The sequence below is a fragment of the Hyposmocoma kahamanoa genome, unplaced genomic scaffold, assembly GCF_003589595.1.
Source record: "Hyposmocoma kahamanoa isolate Upper Pololo Valley unplaced genomic scaffold, ASM358959v1 202, whole genome shotgun sequence".
NCBI classification, from domain to species: Eukaryota; Metazoa; Arthropoda; class Insecta; order Lepidoptera; family Cosmopterigidae; genus Hyposmocoma; species Hyposmocoma kahamanoa.
The window spans coordinates 19456354-19473095 of NW_020653726.1; the positions used below are offsets into that span (position 1 = coordinate 19456354).

Consider the following 16742-nt stretch of genomic DNA (forward strand, 5'->3'; position numbering starts at 1 on the left):
AGTCCATCTAGGGCATCGAGCAAGTACTTGGCAGAGCCGTCCCAAAGCTTGTAATTTCACCAGTTTCTAGACTTCGTCCAGGGAAGTTCTGCCACCTTACCTATTTCTGCCGCCAAGCAGTAATGTGAGCCTGTCACTTGTCAACTTTAAGGTGAAGGGAACAGTGGCAGTGTCCCTTAGATCTTTGCGATTTAGAGCTCTGAGTGGCACTGCAACTGTTATGGACAGGCGTGTTGCTTACCGTCAAGCGCACAACTTGTTCGTTCCATCAAACAAAAACAATTCTTCCATATTAAGAGCTCTTTTATTTAATGCCTTGTAAAATGTTACTGAGAAAATTAACTATCGATATCATATTAAATAACTTAATGACCCATCTCTACAATCGAAACAAACTCAGTGAACTAATTTATTGGCGAACAAAACAAGCGGTTTTGCATTTGAAAGGTCGACGGAAAAATTTTCTGGACTGATTGAATTCACTTTGCTTAACAAATAACGTCGGTGCTGAAACACGGTAGTCAAACTAAGACTTCGGTGTTTTATTGCAGTAATGTAAATATTAACTAAGGAAGTTTCCGGAGACTTTAGGAAGTTTATATATAATACTTGTCGCGTCATAACGGGATGCTTGAAACCCACTCCTCTCTCACTATATACCCACTAGCGAGTATTGCTCCTCCCAATGTAGCGAGATAGTCGGCACTATTTATTCGGCCACTAGCTCCCACTACTAGATAAGAGCTTCTTTCTTCCCTTTTAGCAGCACTAGAGCTCCTTGTGAATGAGTTCATCCAGGCATGTACTGTCATCTTATCTATTTCTGCCGCCAAGCAGTAATGTGAACATTACTGCGTTCTGATTTGGAAGGGCACATGGGACTTGTCACCTTATGTCTCAGGGTGACGGGCGCAGTGGCAGTGACCCTAAGATTTTTACGATTTAAAGCTCTAAGTGGCACTGCAACTATTAAGGACAGGCGTGTCGCTAAACTATAAAAAGAACATACCACCGTTATAGAAAGTAGCCCAACGGGCACGAGACGCAAATTTGGTAAGCCAAACTCGCTGCACCTTTTGATTTTGTCAGTCTTCCCCCTAGACACGAGCTGCCTGTATGGCGTAGCGAGTATGGAAATCCCTGAACCATATCAAGTCACAAGTTGGCCGATGTAGAGACAACATGATGAAATGGAGATATATCAAGCCGACTCAAAACCATTGTGCTTGTAGATCCCCCACACAAAATATGTCTCACTTACTCTCATGCCTACTGTCTCTGACCAGCTGCACCGTTTTTTTATGTGCTTGTTGCACTTTTGTATTGTATCGTATATTTTTTGTAAATACCTAAATACCTAAATAAATACCTAAACCATTTGATCTAGTAACATTTTTTTTTCCCGCTTCTCTTCCGGTGACTTGTCTTAAATGGAAAATGGAATTGAAGCCTGAGGGAAGGTGCACCCCACAAGCCCACAAGATGCCTCTTCACACCTCGTTTGAAGGACCCCATATCGTAAGATGGGCGGGAATATGTGCGCTGGAAGGGAGTTAATTTTGTCCACTATGCGACAGAGGAAGGTGCCTCTAAATAAAAGACAATTCTAATATTAGTATAATTGTTTATTCAGACAACTCCATTTTTTTAAGGTCCAATGACGCAATACACTTACAGATTAGGTTAGCGCCCAGTTACACGAAGAGAAAGTTTTCAGTTACCACGCCTTCATGTGCATTAATGGCGAATCTGAGTTCTATATACTAGGCAAGATCATTTAAATTCCTCTGAATAAAACAACCACGCGGCCGCCGAGTAGACCTAATTCAAGCCAGACTCGCCCGAGTGCCCGTAACGCTCGTTTAAGTTAAAACGTAAGTAAAACAAATAGAGTGTATTTTGCCATGCCAGTTATACGCACACGGTCGCTGCGCGGCGACAACACGGACTCCGCTCTTCGACCTCGCGGGGTGAGAGCGATGAAATTCGTGTGGAATAAATGCACCCTAAAGCTGCTGGTAGGTCAGTACCTATTCCCTTAATCGCCTGCTAGAATACTCATGGGAAGAGAAATGGGAGGGAAGTTGTATTCTAAACCGTCACTGCATTGAGAAAAACGTTCGTCAATGTGGCTTACAAACAGTATGCCACATTGAAAAGCATTTACAAAAGATCCATTCCCAATTTACACCACATGAGTTTATGCAAAGGCACCTCCTTCATGTTTTGCTTTAAAGTGATCGGATGACAATTCTTGGAGATATACAAGAGCGTATCTCTGATAGCATGCACACCAATTTTCACAGTGTCGCCATCGGGATCAAACTCGGGACTATATATTCTATATTGTCTCGGGTCTGGGTGATTGTGGTACCGTCGTTGTTTCCGATTTCCATGATACAAGTGCTTTTGTTACGTACTTTACAATCAGAGCAACGTATGTAATGTTGTCTAATATTTATTTCTGCCGTCCAATTAAAAGATTATGTTCAACAGTGTAGTCTTAGTTATGGCTCTGTAGTGCAACAGTTAAAGACATTGGAAAAACAAAACGAAAAATGCATATAAAATGCAAACGACGATTAAACGAATTCGACGGAAAGCGACAAAGGGAAAATATTCAGCATTTTTACGTCACAAACTAGCTTGATTAAATCACAAACCCAATACCCAATCGAAGGCTTGTAGAAAAGAAAAAGAAATCTTTTGTAATTAGCTTCGCGGGAATAAAAGTTCTAGACCATGAATATGCAAACCTCGTTCGGGTAGACGTTCTTTTGTTTTTGAGGAATTGAATGAGAAACGAGGCGGCGTTTCTTTTTTTGCTTTTTCGGGTAAGGCGTCAATTGTACAAAGTATCTATCTGACTTGACGACATCTGTTACGAAACTAACTAGCCTTGCATACTATGCATATTCGATAGCAGTTTCAATCCGCTCGCTAATTAACTCGGCTGGAGATTATGGCGTTTCCCATTTGCAGAGTTCCGTATTGAATGTAGAATGCTCATTTTGTCATTTCCCTGTTAAAAACGTGACTTCATAATCTGGGAACAGTAATAACTAGTGGAGTACTTTGAGAAAAAAATAGATGAATATCATGGTGATACAAATATCCGCAACAAGCAAAGATGGGAAAGCACCTGGGTTTAAATCGGGTCAAAACCCATTAACTAACTAAAAATCTATTTACGACTAAATATGTGTCGTAAATCGAATTATGATATAATATCAAATTGAATGATATTATTACAAAAGTTAATTGCTTTCTGATCTAAACGATCCGAATTGTCTTTCCATTGAATCGATTCGATTGAATATCGCAATGAAATAAATGGATACAAAAAATTGTTCAATCGTATGCACTTGAATCGATCTTCATAAAAATTGAGTCGTAATGTACATCCCACAGAACTATAACTATAATAGAAATGGTTAGTTAGCGTCTGACGCGTACCAAATTGGCAACTATACGTCTCGAAATACCTATCTGAGCTCGGTCAGCCATTTTCGCTTTGCAATATAGTTGTGTCATTCTTTCAAGCAAATTGTTTAAAATCCTAGAAAAAAGTCTTATAGTGCTGTCTTGGAGTGCAAAAATGATATCACCCAAGGTGATATTGGATATTAAATTTTTTATTGTTGCAAGAAACGAAGCTACGACCAATCGATATCAAGATTTTGTAGTGTTTCGAATTAAAAATGTGTGAGTTGTGGCGACGGTTCTGATAGTAATCGAGGCTTAAAGCACTTCCATGGTTTTTTTTTTCGGTGGTGCACCTTTAGTAGTGAAAATCCACAGGATTGCAAAGTCAGTATTGTGTGGAGTTGCCTCTTTTTCGTCAAAAAAGAGTTTTTAAATCGAAATTCTTAATAAGTATGAAATTATAATGAATTCCGTATTCGCCGTTATTGCCCACGATTTTGGGCAGAAATTGGTTAAAACCGGAATTTCGGGTAAAAACCCCATTAAAACCCGGGAAATTGGTTGAGTTTTAACCCACAGCCCATCTCTGGCAACAAGCAAAGAGAAATCCATGAAATCCGCTGGCTTGATGCGTAACTTAGTTCGTAGTGCGGTGGCCACTTTGCGGCAACAGACGCTGGTTAGAGTTGTCGAAGGAATTCTTTTTTGTGTTTGTTCTATCTTTGAGTATTTGTAAAGGGTGTCTCAGTAAGAGTGCACTTTTTCATTTTAAAATAAAAACACGTATTTTATGAGAGAGTTGTGATATTTTTATAGTATTTTGAAGAAGACATGTTCCGATTATGTATGGAATAAAATATCCGGCAAATGGCCCCAACGGCTCTGATGATAAGCCATTACTCTTTTCATGAAATTTTCCACGACTTTTTCACAGAGATGTGGCTGTATCTCACCGATGACGCGTAGGATCTCTGATTTGAGCTCAGGAATTGTTTCTGGTTTATTCGCATAAACCCTAGATTTCACAAAACCCCAAAGAAAAAAATCGCACGGCGTTAAATCGCACGATCTTGGTGGAAATCGTTGTTGCAATAAGTCAATTGTTTCATGCGCGGTGTGGCAGGTGGCGCCGTCTTGCTGAAACCACATGTTGTCTAGATCCATGGCGTCCAGTTGAGGCCACAAGAACTCCGTTATCATGTTCCTGTAACGAATGCCGTTCACAGTCACTGCAATTTCGGCCTCATCTTCAAAAAAGTAAGGCCCAATCACGCCGCCTGACCAAAATCCTCACCAGACAGTTGCTCGTTGTGGGTGCATTTGTTTCTCACGAATTGCATGAGGATTTTCTGAGCCCCAAATTTGACAATTTTGTGTATTCACGTCATCTTCTCCGATGAAGTGCATTTAAATGGAAATGCACTTCATCGGAGAAGATGACTTTTTTCGGAAAATTGGCATCGACTTCACTTTGCTCCATTACCCATTGAACGAATTGCCGGCGCTTTCCATGGTCTGCTGGTTTGAACTCCTGAGTTAGCTGAATTTTTGTATTATGAAGGTGGAGGTCTTTTGTCAAAATTCGCTGCATAGTGCTTCGTGAAATTTGAAGTTGCTGAGAACGATGCCGAATTTATGTTTTCGGGTTTTCGGCGACACTCTCGTTTACAGCAGCAATGTTTTCAAGAGACCGACCGGTACGTTGACGCAAAGGAGTCTTAATATCCACAATCGACCCAGTTTCTTCAAATTGTTTGACCACTCTTCGAATGGTTGACACATTAGGTGCACTTTCTCGACTGAAAATTTGGAGAAGTTTGCGAGCGGTCTCAGCGTAACTTTTCCCATTTTTGTAGTGAGTTTTCACAATTATAACGCGTTGTTCTTTCGTGAAGCGCTCCATTTTTAATAATCGGAATAAACATAGGTGACGGCTGTCAAATTTCAAAGTTGCCACTAACACGAAAAAAAAATGATTCTAAATTTTAAAAAATGCACTCTTACTGAGACACCCTTTAGTAGTATAAAGTAGTGTGTATAGTTCACAAAAAATACATGAATAACATGGTAGTAAAAAACATCCAGCTATTCATGAAAAATAAATCGAAAACATTTTTATAGACCTCAAAACATTTTCAAAAATCGCTCTTCTAGCAAAGAAAACAATGTTGAAACAAAACCGGGTTAAGCCGAGTTACATAACAGCTACGACACACAGTCCCTTCGGAATGACAGATCGTGTACGTGAAACCACGTGTATGACATCACAGCCCACGTCACGCGGTCACGCAGGCTGTTTCAACAATGGGATACCAACGTTATATAAGACAAATATTGCTTAGTAAGATGCCTTGATACTATTTAAATTGCAAAGTAACAGCCTAAGGGCAGAAGCGGCGTTTCGAAAAATGTTTCAGTGGAGCATGTTTTAGGTTTTAACCGCTCACACGAGACATGCAGCCGTAGACGCATACCACACCTAGAGGTGCCGGTGATGATTTTGTATCGATTTATCGGATATCGAAGTTATAACAGGTAAAAGAACTAATATTAATTGCTATTTCGGTAAGTACTCTAGCTAACCATAAAGTTTTTAATGCCTGGGTCTGTCATTTAAAAAAAATAAACAACTTCAAAAATACGTCACGACAATCGTGTGTTATTGTTTGGGCTGGTGATTTTTGAAAACATACCGTAAGTAGCGTTTTTTAAGTTTACCCTGAATATAAATGTTTATAAACTATATTTTAAGGAGTAATTTCATGGTAAACGCTAGAACTACTCAAACGGAATATTATCATATTTACCCAAGTACACCAAATATTTCATTATTGCTTTTTAAGTGCAGGTTTTGCGGTATCTTACTGCATTTTATTTGAGATGTTTTTGATGGTAGTACGGAGGGCATTTATTTAGCAATGCAGAATAATAATTTTTATTTATAAAACTTCTATATAAACTGAATGCTTTTCTAATTTGCGAAACCAAATAACTGCCATTTCGTGGTAGGAGGAGCGCATCGCATCAGCGGTTAAGAGTCCATACTACTTCGGCTTGAATTCAAATTTTTCACGTACTGAATACGTTCTATTGCGCGAGTCGAGCAGCACTGGCTTTATTTCAAAATTTATTTTTACAAACGAAATTCAAGCCATTTAAAAAATATATAGTATATATATAGTTTTAGAAAGAGCGTTTAAAGTCCAGAGGAAGTGTATTCGAACAATTTGAAGGGCGTGTGTCGATGACAGTTGTAAACCGCTGTTCAAAAGGCTAAACATATTATTTTGCCATGCATGTTGTCAATTCTCATCCTCAATATTTTATAATCTCAGTACAGAGTACTAAATAAACCGACCTCAAAAATACATGGAATTACGTCTATTTGCTAAGTTTCACTGAAATATCCCCTAGTTCGCCACTATACAGGACTTGATACTGGAGATAATAAAAATAGGTTCTCACTACGACATTACTCAAAGTATATCGAGAGAAAAACGCCTTGAATTGGAGAAATAGCAAAATCAAGTAAATAATTGCTAAAAGTAATTGCTCCTAAATTAAAAGTAGGCGCTATTTATAAAAATGAGTCTTCATGCATGAACAGCCACCCTTTGAGGTGGATGATTTTCTTCAAAATGAAATGGGACCACTATGGAAATACTCCCTTTCCAACAAAAAAAGAATCATGAAAATCGGTTCACAAATACCGGAGTTATCGCGTAACATATATACAAAAAAAAATTCTTTTTTGAAGTCGGTTAAAAGCACGCGATAAAGATATTCAAAGGCAAACTAGACTAAAAATTATGAATCATTTATACCAACCTCGTTGCCATAAAGTAATTTATAAGAATAACTGCTTCAACATGTGTATAATTATTTACAATAGATTACCAAATGAAATTAAATTATTACAAGGACATAGTTTTCAATTACAATTGACAAAATGGCTTTTGACACATTGCTTCTATAGTAATAAAGAATACTTAGAATTTACAAATTCATTAAATTAATTTGAAAGTATAGAGACTAAACATTAAATTCCATTAATGGTTGCACATCTACTTGCAGGTTGAATACAATGTACCTAAATCTATACGTGTTCTATTCAGTTCAGTTGATATAAAAAAAAAATTGATATTATGTAAAGTACATATAGAATACAGCGGTTTTCTTGAAAAATTTCGAAGTAAGTTTGTTTCTTTTCTATCGCGAAAATTTTTAAAAATCGTGTTTTTACACCATATACTAATCAGTATATATCCACAATTTTTCTATATATTTTTTCTACAGTGATTGATTCTACACTTTCACTGTTATGCGAAATCAACCAAAGCCATTTCAGGTTGTACAGACTCTTAATATCTGTTTTTAACCGACTTCAAAAAAGGAGGAGGTTCTCAATTCGACTGTGTTTTTTTTTATATGTATGTTACGCGATAACTCCTGTATTTGTGAACCGATTCTCATGATTCTTTTTTTGTTGGAAGTCATCCACCTAGAAAGGAGCATGAAGATTCATTTCTATAAATAGCGCCTAACTTTAATTTAGGAGCAATTACTTTAATGGTTGATTTTGCTATTTCTCCAATTCAAGGCGTTTTTCTCTCAATATACTTTGTGTAGTGTCGTAGTGAGAACCTACTTTTATTATCTCCAGTGTCAAGTCCTGTATAGTGGCGAACTAGGCGATATTTCAATAAAACTTAGCAAATAGACGTAATTCCACGTACTTCTGAGGTCGGTTTTTTAGTACTCTGTACTGAGATTATAAAATATTTTACTTCCTGTTTGACAGTTCATAATTTATTAGATAAGTTAAAGTATACAGGGAAGGTTACAAGGTTATAAGGGAAGGTACAATAAAAGCTTAAATACAAAAAACTGAAACTAGGATTACATAATATGAATAAAATTAGGTCCCCGCGGCAAGATGCCCAAGATGCTGGCAGCGTTTCCCATTTGTATGGCTATGCTAATGCTTTGGGTAAGTTAGCCCATGGGTTTCCCAGACAGTCTATTAATATTTTGGATAAAATTTAGTACAGATGAAGCGCACCAGGACCCCATAGGCTAAGAGTTTCGACTCCAAAGGCTGTAAATAGGTAGTCGAAGCAGAGGTCTTGGTACCAATTAATCTTTATTCTTTCCGCCAGCTCAGCTGCGGAGACAGCCTTGTATTAAAATTCAATTTTGGTTTTAATTAAGTTTTACTTTTAAAATTCAATTTAAACATGCCTGTGTACGTCATGTGTACGTACGCCTGTGTTTTTATTTTTGTTTTTTTTTTGTTTGTGTATTTTGTGAATGTATATGTTTTCCGTGTGTGGGTGTAAAACCTGTTTCACTACAAAACGTGTTCTCACCCCCAAACATGCAAAACAAATTTGTAATACTGCAACGTTATTCACAGCGACGTGTAAACTAGAGTTTTGAATAATCCACTCGGCTAAGTTCCATCTTCTTGTCTGTTGTGTGCAATCGAAAATAATTTAATACAACCAGAGTCGACAGTGGAACGTTCCAAAAACCACATCCCCTACCGTTTGCTTAACAAATCTGCTGCTCCTTGGTTACAATTACAGTTAGTTATAAACGAGTTCTTAGGTTTTCCCGATTGTTACGCAAATTACATTTTCGAATCTAAATTGCGTATATTTGTTTTTTTTTTTCAAACAAATCAACGATGTCAGTCAACCGTGCGTACGATCCCATGATCTGTAAACGCTATGTTCCTATTAAATGTGAAACGAATTGAAAAGCTACTATTTTGTCACTACGCTACCATTGTTCTTACCACAACTTTACCAAAAATAAATATAACTTCAACATGGGAGCGATAATTTTCCTCCTTTTAAAGTTTAGTGTAACACCTGATTTTCATTACCACTTTTTATTACCATTGCTTATATCTACCTACACTACACAAATATTTCTTACACCTTGTAAATACCCACACTGTAGACATATTTCTTACAGCTTGTAATTACCTTTTTTTGTTTTTTATAATATCAAGTGACGCAAATCCTGCGCCTGATGGTAAGCTACACGCCTGTCCATAACAGTTGCAATACGGCTCCGAGCTTTAAATCGCAAAGATCTAAGCGGCACTGCCACTGCGCCCATCACCCTGAGACATAAGTTAACAAATACCATGTGCCTGTAATTTCACCAACAGTAATGCTGACATTATTGGTTGGCGGCAGAAATAGAATGATGAACTCTTTGATAAGGACCTTTACTGCTACCAAAAATGTCTACACTAAATACATACTTCTTGCTCCTTATATAACTACCTACACTATAGTACATAATTTCCTTGTAAATACCCATAATGTGTTCTTACAGCTTGTAAGTACCTACACTATTGTCATATCACTTACAAGGTGTAGGAGGTATGCCAGTAGTGCACGTTACCTACACTACAAATATATTTCATACACTTTGTAAATTCCCACACAATATCTTAGTCGAAAATACCCTTACATTACGTTACAGGCCAGTAAAAACAATGGTAGCGTAGCAAGGCACCGCGCAAGTTAGAACTAAGTGCCAAACTTAGTTGAGTCTCGAGACGTACTCGGTTGCCAGCCAACCGACCGTGTGATGATAATTGTTACGCAATATTGCCTTTTTATGATCTAATTAAAAACTCGATTGCAATACAAAGAGGCTGCGGTGAAGAAGGGTCTAAAATTTCTCATTAGATGTCACTAGAGGTGCAGAATAATATGTTTATTTCTCCACAAAAAACATGTTCTGAAGGTTCTCAGTAATTTAAGGAACATTAACAGCTTTTTGTTGCCTGTTAAAGGCACCTGTGCTACAAGTCACCAGACCCCCAACCTTGGGAATAATACATACTATAATAAGGCATTACTAAGAAAATATGAAACATTGTAAGAGAAAAACAAAATATGAAAATATAAAATTAAAGATAATTTTTACACTTATACACTATTGAACTTTACATACATGAATTTAATTATAAATTGTACTTTTAAACTTAAATTTAAAATGAGTGAAAAAAAATCTCAACGATACATTCGATTAAAATTCTTTAAGAAATGTAGAACAAACAATGTTTTTTTAAAGATAGTTATTAACAAATTGCATTAAAAAGTCGCAAAGACATTATTGGAACTAGACTTAGTAGAAGTAGAGCTCCTTGTGGAAGGGTTCGTCCAGAAAAATACTGTCACATTATTTTCTGCCGCGAAACATTACTGCGTTCCGGTTTTGAAGGGTAGGGTGCTAGTGAAATTACAGGCAGATTGGACTTGTCAATTTATGTCTCAGGGTGATGGACAGGCGCAGTGGTAGTGTACCTTAGATCTCGGCAATCACGCGTACGACTCGACTGGTTTATCACATCTTTTGGTACAAAGTCAAAGTCAAAGTCAAAGATTATTTATTCCATAGGTAAAATAAATTTACACTTGAAAACGTCACATTTAAGCTACTGCTCGTTCACTACGCTGACCTCCCTGAGAAGAACGAGCAAGAAACTCTAGGGATTGCTCTTTTCAAATAAACTTAAATGCTATGGAATACACTTTGAATCAAATTTGTGTGGATTCTGGAGCCATGTCGTCTTTCCATACATCTTTATCTAACACGTAGTCTTCAATTTTGTAATATGATTTTTCGATCAAAATATTTTTAATGTAGTTTTTAAACTTAGGAAATGATAAACTTAATATATGCTCCGGAATCTTATTGTAAAAACGTATACAGTTCCCCATAAAAGAGTTGTTTACCTTGGTTAAACGAAATCGTGGTACCATGAGTTTGGACTTAGCTCTAAGGTTAATGTTATGGATATCTTCTTTCTTATTGAAATTATGTATATTTTTACGGGCATATAAAATATTTGAGTAAATGTACTGCGATGCCACAGTCATGATACCAGTCTCCTTAAATTTTTCTCTGAGAGATACCCGAGAGCCTAGACGGTACACAGAACGAATCGCTCGTTTTTGCAATACAAATATGGTTTGAATATCTGCCGCTTTACCCCACATGAGAATCCCGTAGGACATTATACTATGGAAGTAACTAAAGTAAACTAGTCTAGCAGTACTAACATCGGTAAGCTCACGTATTCTGCGGACTGCGTATGCAGCGGAGCTTAATCTGCTGGCCAGGGACGATATATGTGGAAACCACTGAAGTTTACTATCTAAGGTCACTCCCAAGAAGACTGCTTTATTAACAAGGTCTAACTTTTCTCCGTTTATTTCTATGCTTGGACTAGTCGATTTTACGTTAGGTAATTCAAATTTAACACATTTTGTCTTCTTGGCATTAAGCAATAAATTATTAGCATTAAACCAATAAACTACCTTAGAGAGGGTATCATTAATACGGTCATGGTTAATGTCATGTCTGTCTGTTTTAAAAATCAAGGATGTGTCATCAGCAAACAACACTATTTCGCAATGGTCCTTAACAAAGAATGGCAGATCATTAATATAAATCAGAAATAAGAAAGGTCCAAGTATTGAGCCCTGCGGAACACCCATTTTTACTGGAGAACCCAAAGAAGTTACTCCATTTATGTCTACTTTCTGAATTCTACCGTTGAGATATGACGAGACAAGTTTCGACGCCTTGCCATTTACACCGTAATGTTCCAGCTTCCTAATAAGAGTATTATGATCAACGCAATCAAATGCCTTTGAGAGGTCACAGAAAACACCAATAGCGTTCTGGGACCTTTCCCAAGCATCAAAGATGTGTTTTAGTAACGCTACCCCCGCATCGCTAGTCGATCTACCACTAGTAAACCCGTATTGTTCACTATGAAAAATATGATTCCTACCGAAAAAGGACAGTAATTGAGTTAGCATAACCTTTTCGAATATTTTACTTAAAGCTGGTAAAATTGAAATGGGCCTATAGTTGCTAGGATCAACTTTCCTACCGCTTTTGAATAAGGGAATAACCTTGCTGTATTTCATTAAATCGGGAAAAACACCTTCGTCAACGCACCTATTGAAAGCTACAGCTAACTGTGGGGAAATGAGATTAATAACTGAGTCTATAACTTTAGTTGATATGCCCCAGAGATCTTCAGTTTTTTTTAACATGTATTGACTTAAAAGCTTTTATGATGTCTTGTGGATTAACATGACGAAAATTAAATAAACTGCCACAAACGTTAACATTTTCCTTTAGGAGATCAATAGCAAGTGAAGGGGAGGAATTTAATGATTTTGTAGTGTTCACAGCAATTTCCGAAAAGAACGATTCAAAAGCTTGGGCTACTTTATCTTTAGATTTTATAAGTTTGCTGTCTAATTCTAAAACTATATCTCTATCGTGTAGTTTAACCCTGCCTGACTCTTTATTTATTATGCTCCAAGTAGTTTTAGATTTATTTATCGATTGTCTAATTTTGTCGCTGTGAAACTTAACCTTAGCAGCTACACAAACTTTTTTAAATATTTTCGAATAAATTCTAACATATTCTATAAAATTGGAATTATTATTATAAGTTTTCATAGCATATAGCTCATACAAACGAGACCTACTCTTATGAATACCTACTGTTGCCCAGTCGTTGAATTTAGTCTCTCTATGGAAAGTTAATGTTTTCGATTTAAATATATTGTCAAATTCATTTTTAATTAAACCAAATATCGTGTTATATAAAGTATTTGGATCCTCCGGTATATGGGATAGGGAATTTAAACTATTGCCGATATTATTTTGAAATCTAATTATTCGTTCTGTGGTAATCGGTCTGCAGAGAAATTGGTCTACCTTCTTGCTCATTTTACAATTAAAAGAAGCCAATTGGCCACTATGGTCGGATCTTAAGCAATTAATTATTGATTTAGACACTGCGTCTGTGTTACAAAAGATGTTATCAATACAAGTAGAAGAGGAGGCAGTAATGCGAGTTGGTTCTAAAAAAAGATTAATCAAGTCAAAACTTTGAAATAAATTAATGAGTCTTACAGAAGTAGAACAGTTTTCCAACAGGTTTACATTGAAATCTCCACATATTACTACGTTTTTTTTGGTTGGAAAAATCCGCTTTAAACTGTCTTCCATAATTAATTCAAACTCGTTAAAATTAGCAGAGGGGGGCCTGTATACACATAAGACGACAAACCACACATGAAATCTCAATAGTTCGTTCAGTAGAAAGATTTGTGATATCCTTACGCTCTTTAAATTTTAAGTTACGCTTAATAATAATCATGGATCCGCCTCTACTTAAGCTCTTTCTTATGAACGAACTGACTATTACATAATTTTCTATATTGTTAATGGCTTCGTAATCTTTCAGCCAGTGTTCTGTAACACAAAACACGTCAACGGAAATATCGTGCAAAAAAAGACTTATTTCTAATATTTTGCCAGAAAAGCCTTGAATATTTTGATGTACTACATGCAAACGATTAGACTTTTCTGTTGTCGTGTTTTTCAGTTTAAATTATGCTTATTAAAAAGTATACTGTTGCTACTTAAAGTAGGAGCATTGTCGTGGGACTGTGTTATATCTTCTATAACAGCGTCCTTAATATTAAAAGATAGCAAACTAGCTATATGTCTTAGATACCTTAGGGGTAAAAGTAAATTATTCTCAAAAAGTTTGAAGTTCGTTACGAACTTATTAATATCAAAACAAAATATAACGTCACTATGACGGCAAGTCAAATTATGAATGTGCGAATTTATGTTGTATATATACTTATTACGAGCGATGTCTAGGTTAGAGCAGTAAGGGAATGCACTTAGTATGAATTTACACCCACACTTCTCATGAATTCTCAAGAACACGTCAATGCTACTATTTACTTCTTTTTTACTAATGTTAGTACTATCACCTATTATAAGTATCACTGTTGTATATTTATCAAAGTTGCAATCACTTAACAGTGTAATAATTTGACTAAAAGTAGCTCCTGGATAGCAATAGTTGACTACCCTTTGTAAAACAAAGGGTAGTCAAGTTAGTGGTTACTAAGGTGGTGGGCCTAGTCCTACGCCTATTTTATCAGAAAAAACTACCGTTCTTCTGGATGGCCTGGTCGGAGTTCTAATAGTCTTGGTTGACCGTTGACTGTGTCGAACTTCAACAGTTGTAGTGGAGCAGACACGTTTTCCTGCAGCAACGCTGGCATACGATAAACGTGTTGGTTGCGTTGATGATGTGGGTGGTGGGGACGGAGTCTGATTTGTTTCTACTGGACCATTTGTTTCACTAAGCTCATCGTGAAGAAGGACTTGAGTAAGTTCTCTATACTCAGTGCCCAGCTTTAAAAGCTCATTAGTTGCAGCTGAAAGTTCTTCTAGTTGTTTCTGCGTAGAAAGTAGGTCTTTAGTTCGCGATTGAAGATCTAACTCTAGATCTTTCACTTGTTCGGCCATCTTCACCTTGTCCTTGTGTAAATTTAATTTTTCTGATTTTAGTTTCTTAAGAGTTTTCGATTTCTTTCTTATCAGGTTGGTTAATTTGGAAAATCTTGGGTCTTGCGATTTAGTGCTGCATAATTTACTGTTGCATACATTCCTGTCTCCCAGAGCTAGTTCATCACGGAGTGACAAGGTCGTTAGGTGGTCGTAACTTCCGCTTTGTTCGTGTAATGATGCAACTTCAGCATTTGATTCCTTTACCTGTCTTTCAAGAAACGTGATACGGTCTAAGGCATCTTCGTGTTCCTGTTGATTTTCTCGGAAGCTCTCTATAATTAATTCCTTTCGTTTGCACTCTTTTTCTAATTCTTCACAAAATAGTCGAATTTCATCAAATTTCCCTTTTAATGTCATTCGTGAAGTCTTGAGCGCCTGCATTTCCATTTCATATACATCGCGTTCTTCAAGAAGCCTATCTGTCAGTGCCCTCAGTTCATTGAGCTCAGCTTCCATCTTCTTGCTCTTTTCTTCAGACAACATTCTCCTGGTCATCATGTTGTACTGGATATCGCGTCACTGGAATGTATCAAATGGAATGTAAGCGCACAGAATGTACTTAAAAAAAATATGTAAATTATGTACACAGGCCTCTTCCAAATACGAAGTTCCCACTAGCACAGTGAGCTATTGTCTATTTCTAATCCTTAATCTATCAGATAATTGAAATGAACCAGGGTTGTCTGGTCTATTCTACCTAAAACATACAAATCTCACTCACAAAACTTATGCACGGAAAGAATATTAATAAAATTACTCAAAATGTATATATAAATATATACGAGGTATTGTTAATAAAAATTATATATTATGTAATAGTTAAAGGTCTCAGGCGTGCACTTTATGTATGTATGTATGTCTGTATAATACAAGCAAATACATCAAAGTCTACTTCAAATGTATTGAAGTAAATTGAGACCCGCTTGCAAATACACGACAGTTATTGTAGTGTTAATTTGTTAATCGATAGCTACTTATATACGTAACGGTAATCAACTAAAGCTAAAAACTGTCTGTACTAAATTTTCTGTGTAATAAAAATAATGCAAATAACTAAATAAAAGTGTTTTTTAATGGCATGTATGAATGTACGTTGTCTCCGAGATTTGTTTGACAAAAGTCAAGCAGAAGGAGTCAAGTTCAGTGTTGCGTTGTATGTATGTAATTTATAATATGTGTTATGTTATGGGACTTACGTAAAAGGACAAAATAATAATAATAGTATATTTTTTTTTTTAAATAATAGCTATAATAAAATAATAATAATGAAAAAAGAAAAAAAAAAACGAAAAAGAAATACTCCCTTTCAGCGTCTGAGATGCGAACCGCGGGCGGTGAAATCCGAATCCAGCCGCTATCCCGCTAGACCAATGCGCACACAAGTTGTACCGGCGAAATTATGGTACAGTTTTGTATTCAGCTGTTATCTATTCAATGTTGCGACGAAGTGGGTAATAGCAAGACACTTTTTTAACGAACGGTAGCAACGACGCAAGGAGTCTCCTTTTTAAAAAACACTTTTTATCCTGTTGTTTTGATTAATTTCACAACACTCACTGATTTTGCAGGAATATATCACGAAATTTTATTCTTTATTACTAAAATTTAAAGTCATACACAAGTTTAACAGTCGTACAGAGAAAATTTTGTAGCCGATATTTACGCTCTAAAATTCCTTAAAGTACTAGGTATTTCACGATGATAATAGTTTTCCTGGCGAATTGAACAACTATGAACACTTATATAAACATTAAGAACTGGAAAACTTATAGTAGGTAGCTATTTTTTAAAAATAAATTAACACAGAGCGATGTTCGTTAGGCGAATGCAGCGCCCTCCTTCCAGCCACCAGCAAAAAAACTAATTAACCGACTTCTAAAAAGTAG

The 16742-nt window shown here is 36.4% G+C and overlaps 1 protein-coding gene across 1 annotated transcript; it reads right to left on the reverse strand.

Moving 5' to 3' along the window:
- Positions 1-14406: 14406 nt before the first annotated feature.
- LOC113227172 (myosin-7-like) lies at positions 14407-15354 on the reverse strand. The gene has a single exon (XM_026460052.1). It carries the CDS (start codon positions 15352-15354, stop codon positions 14407-14409), a length of 948 nt encoding a protein of 315 aa, XP_026315837.1.
- Between the last annotated feature and the right edge of the window lie 1388 nt (positions 15355-16742).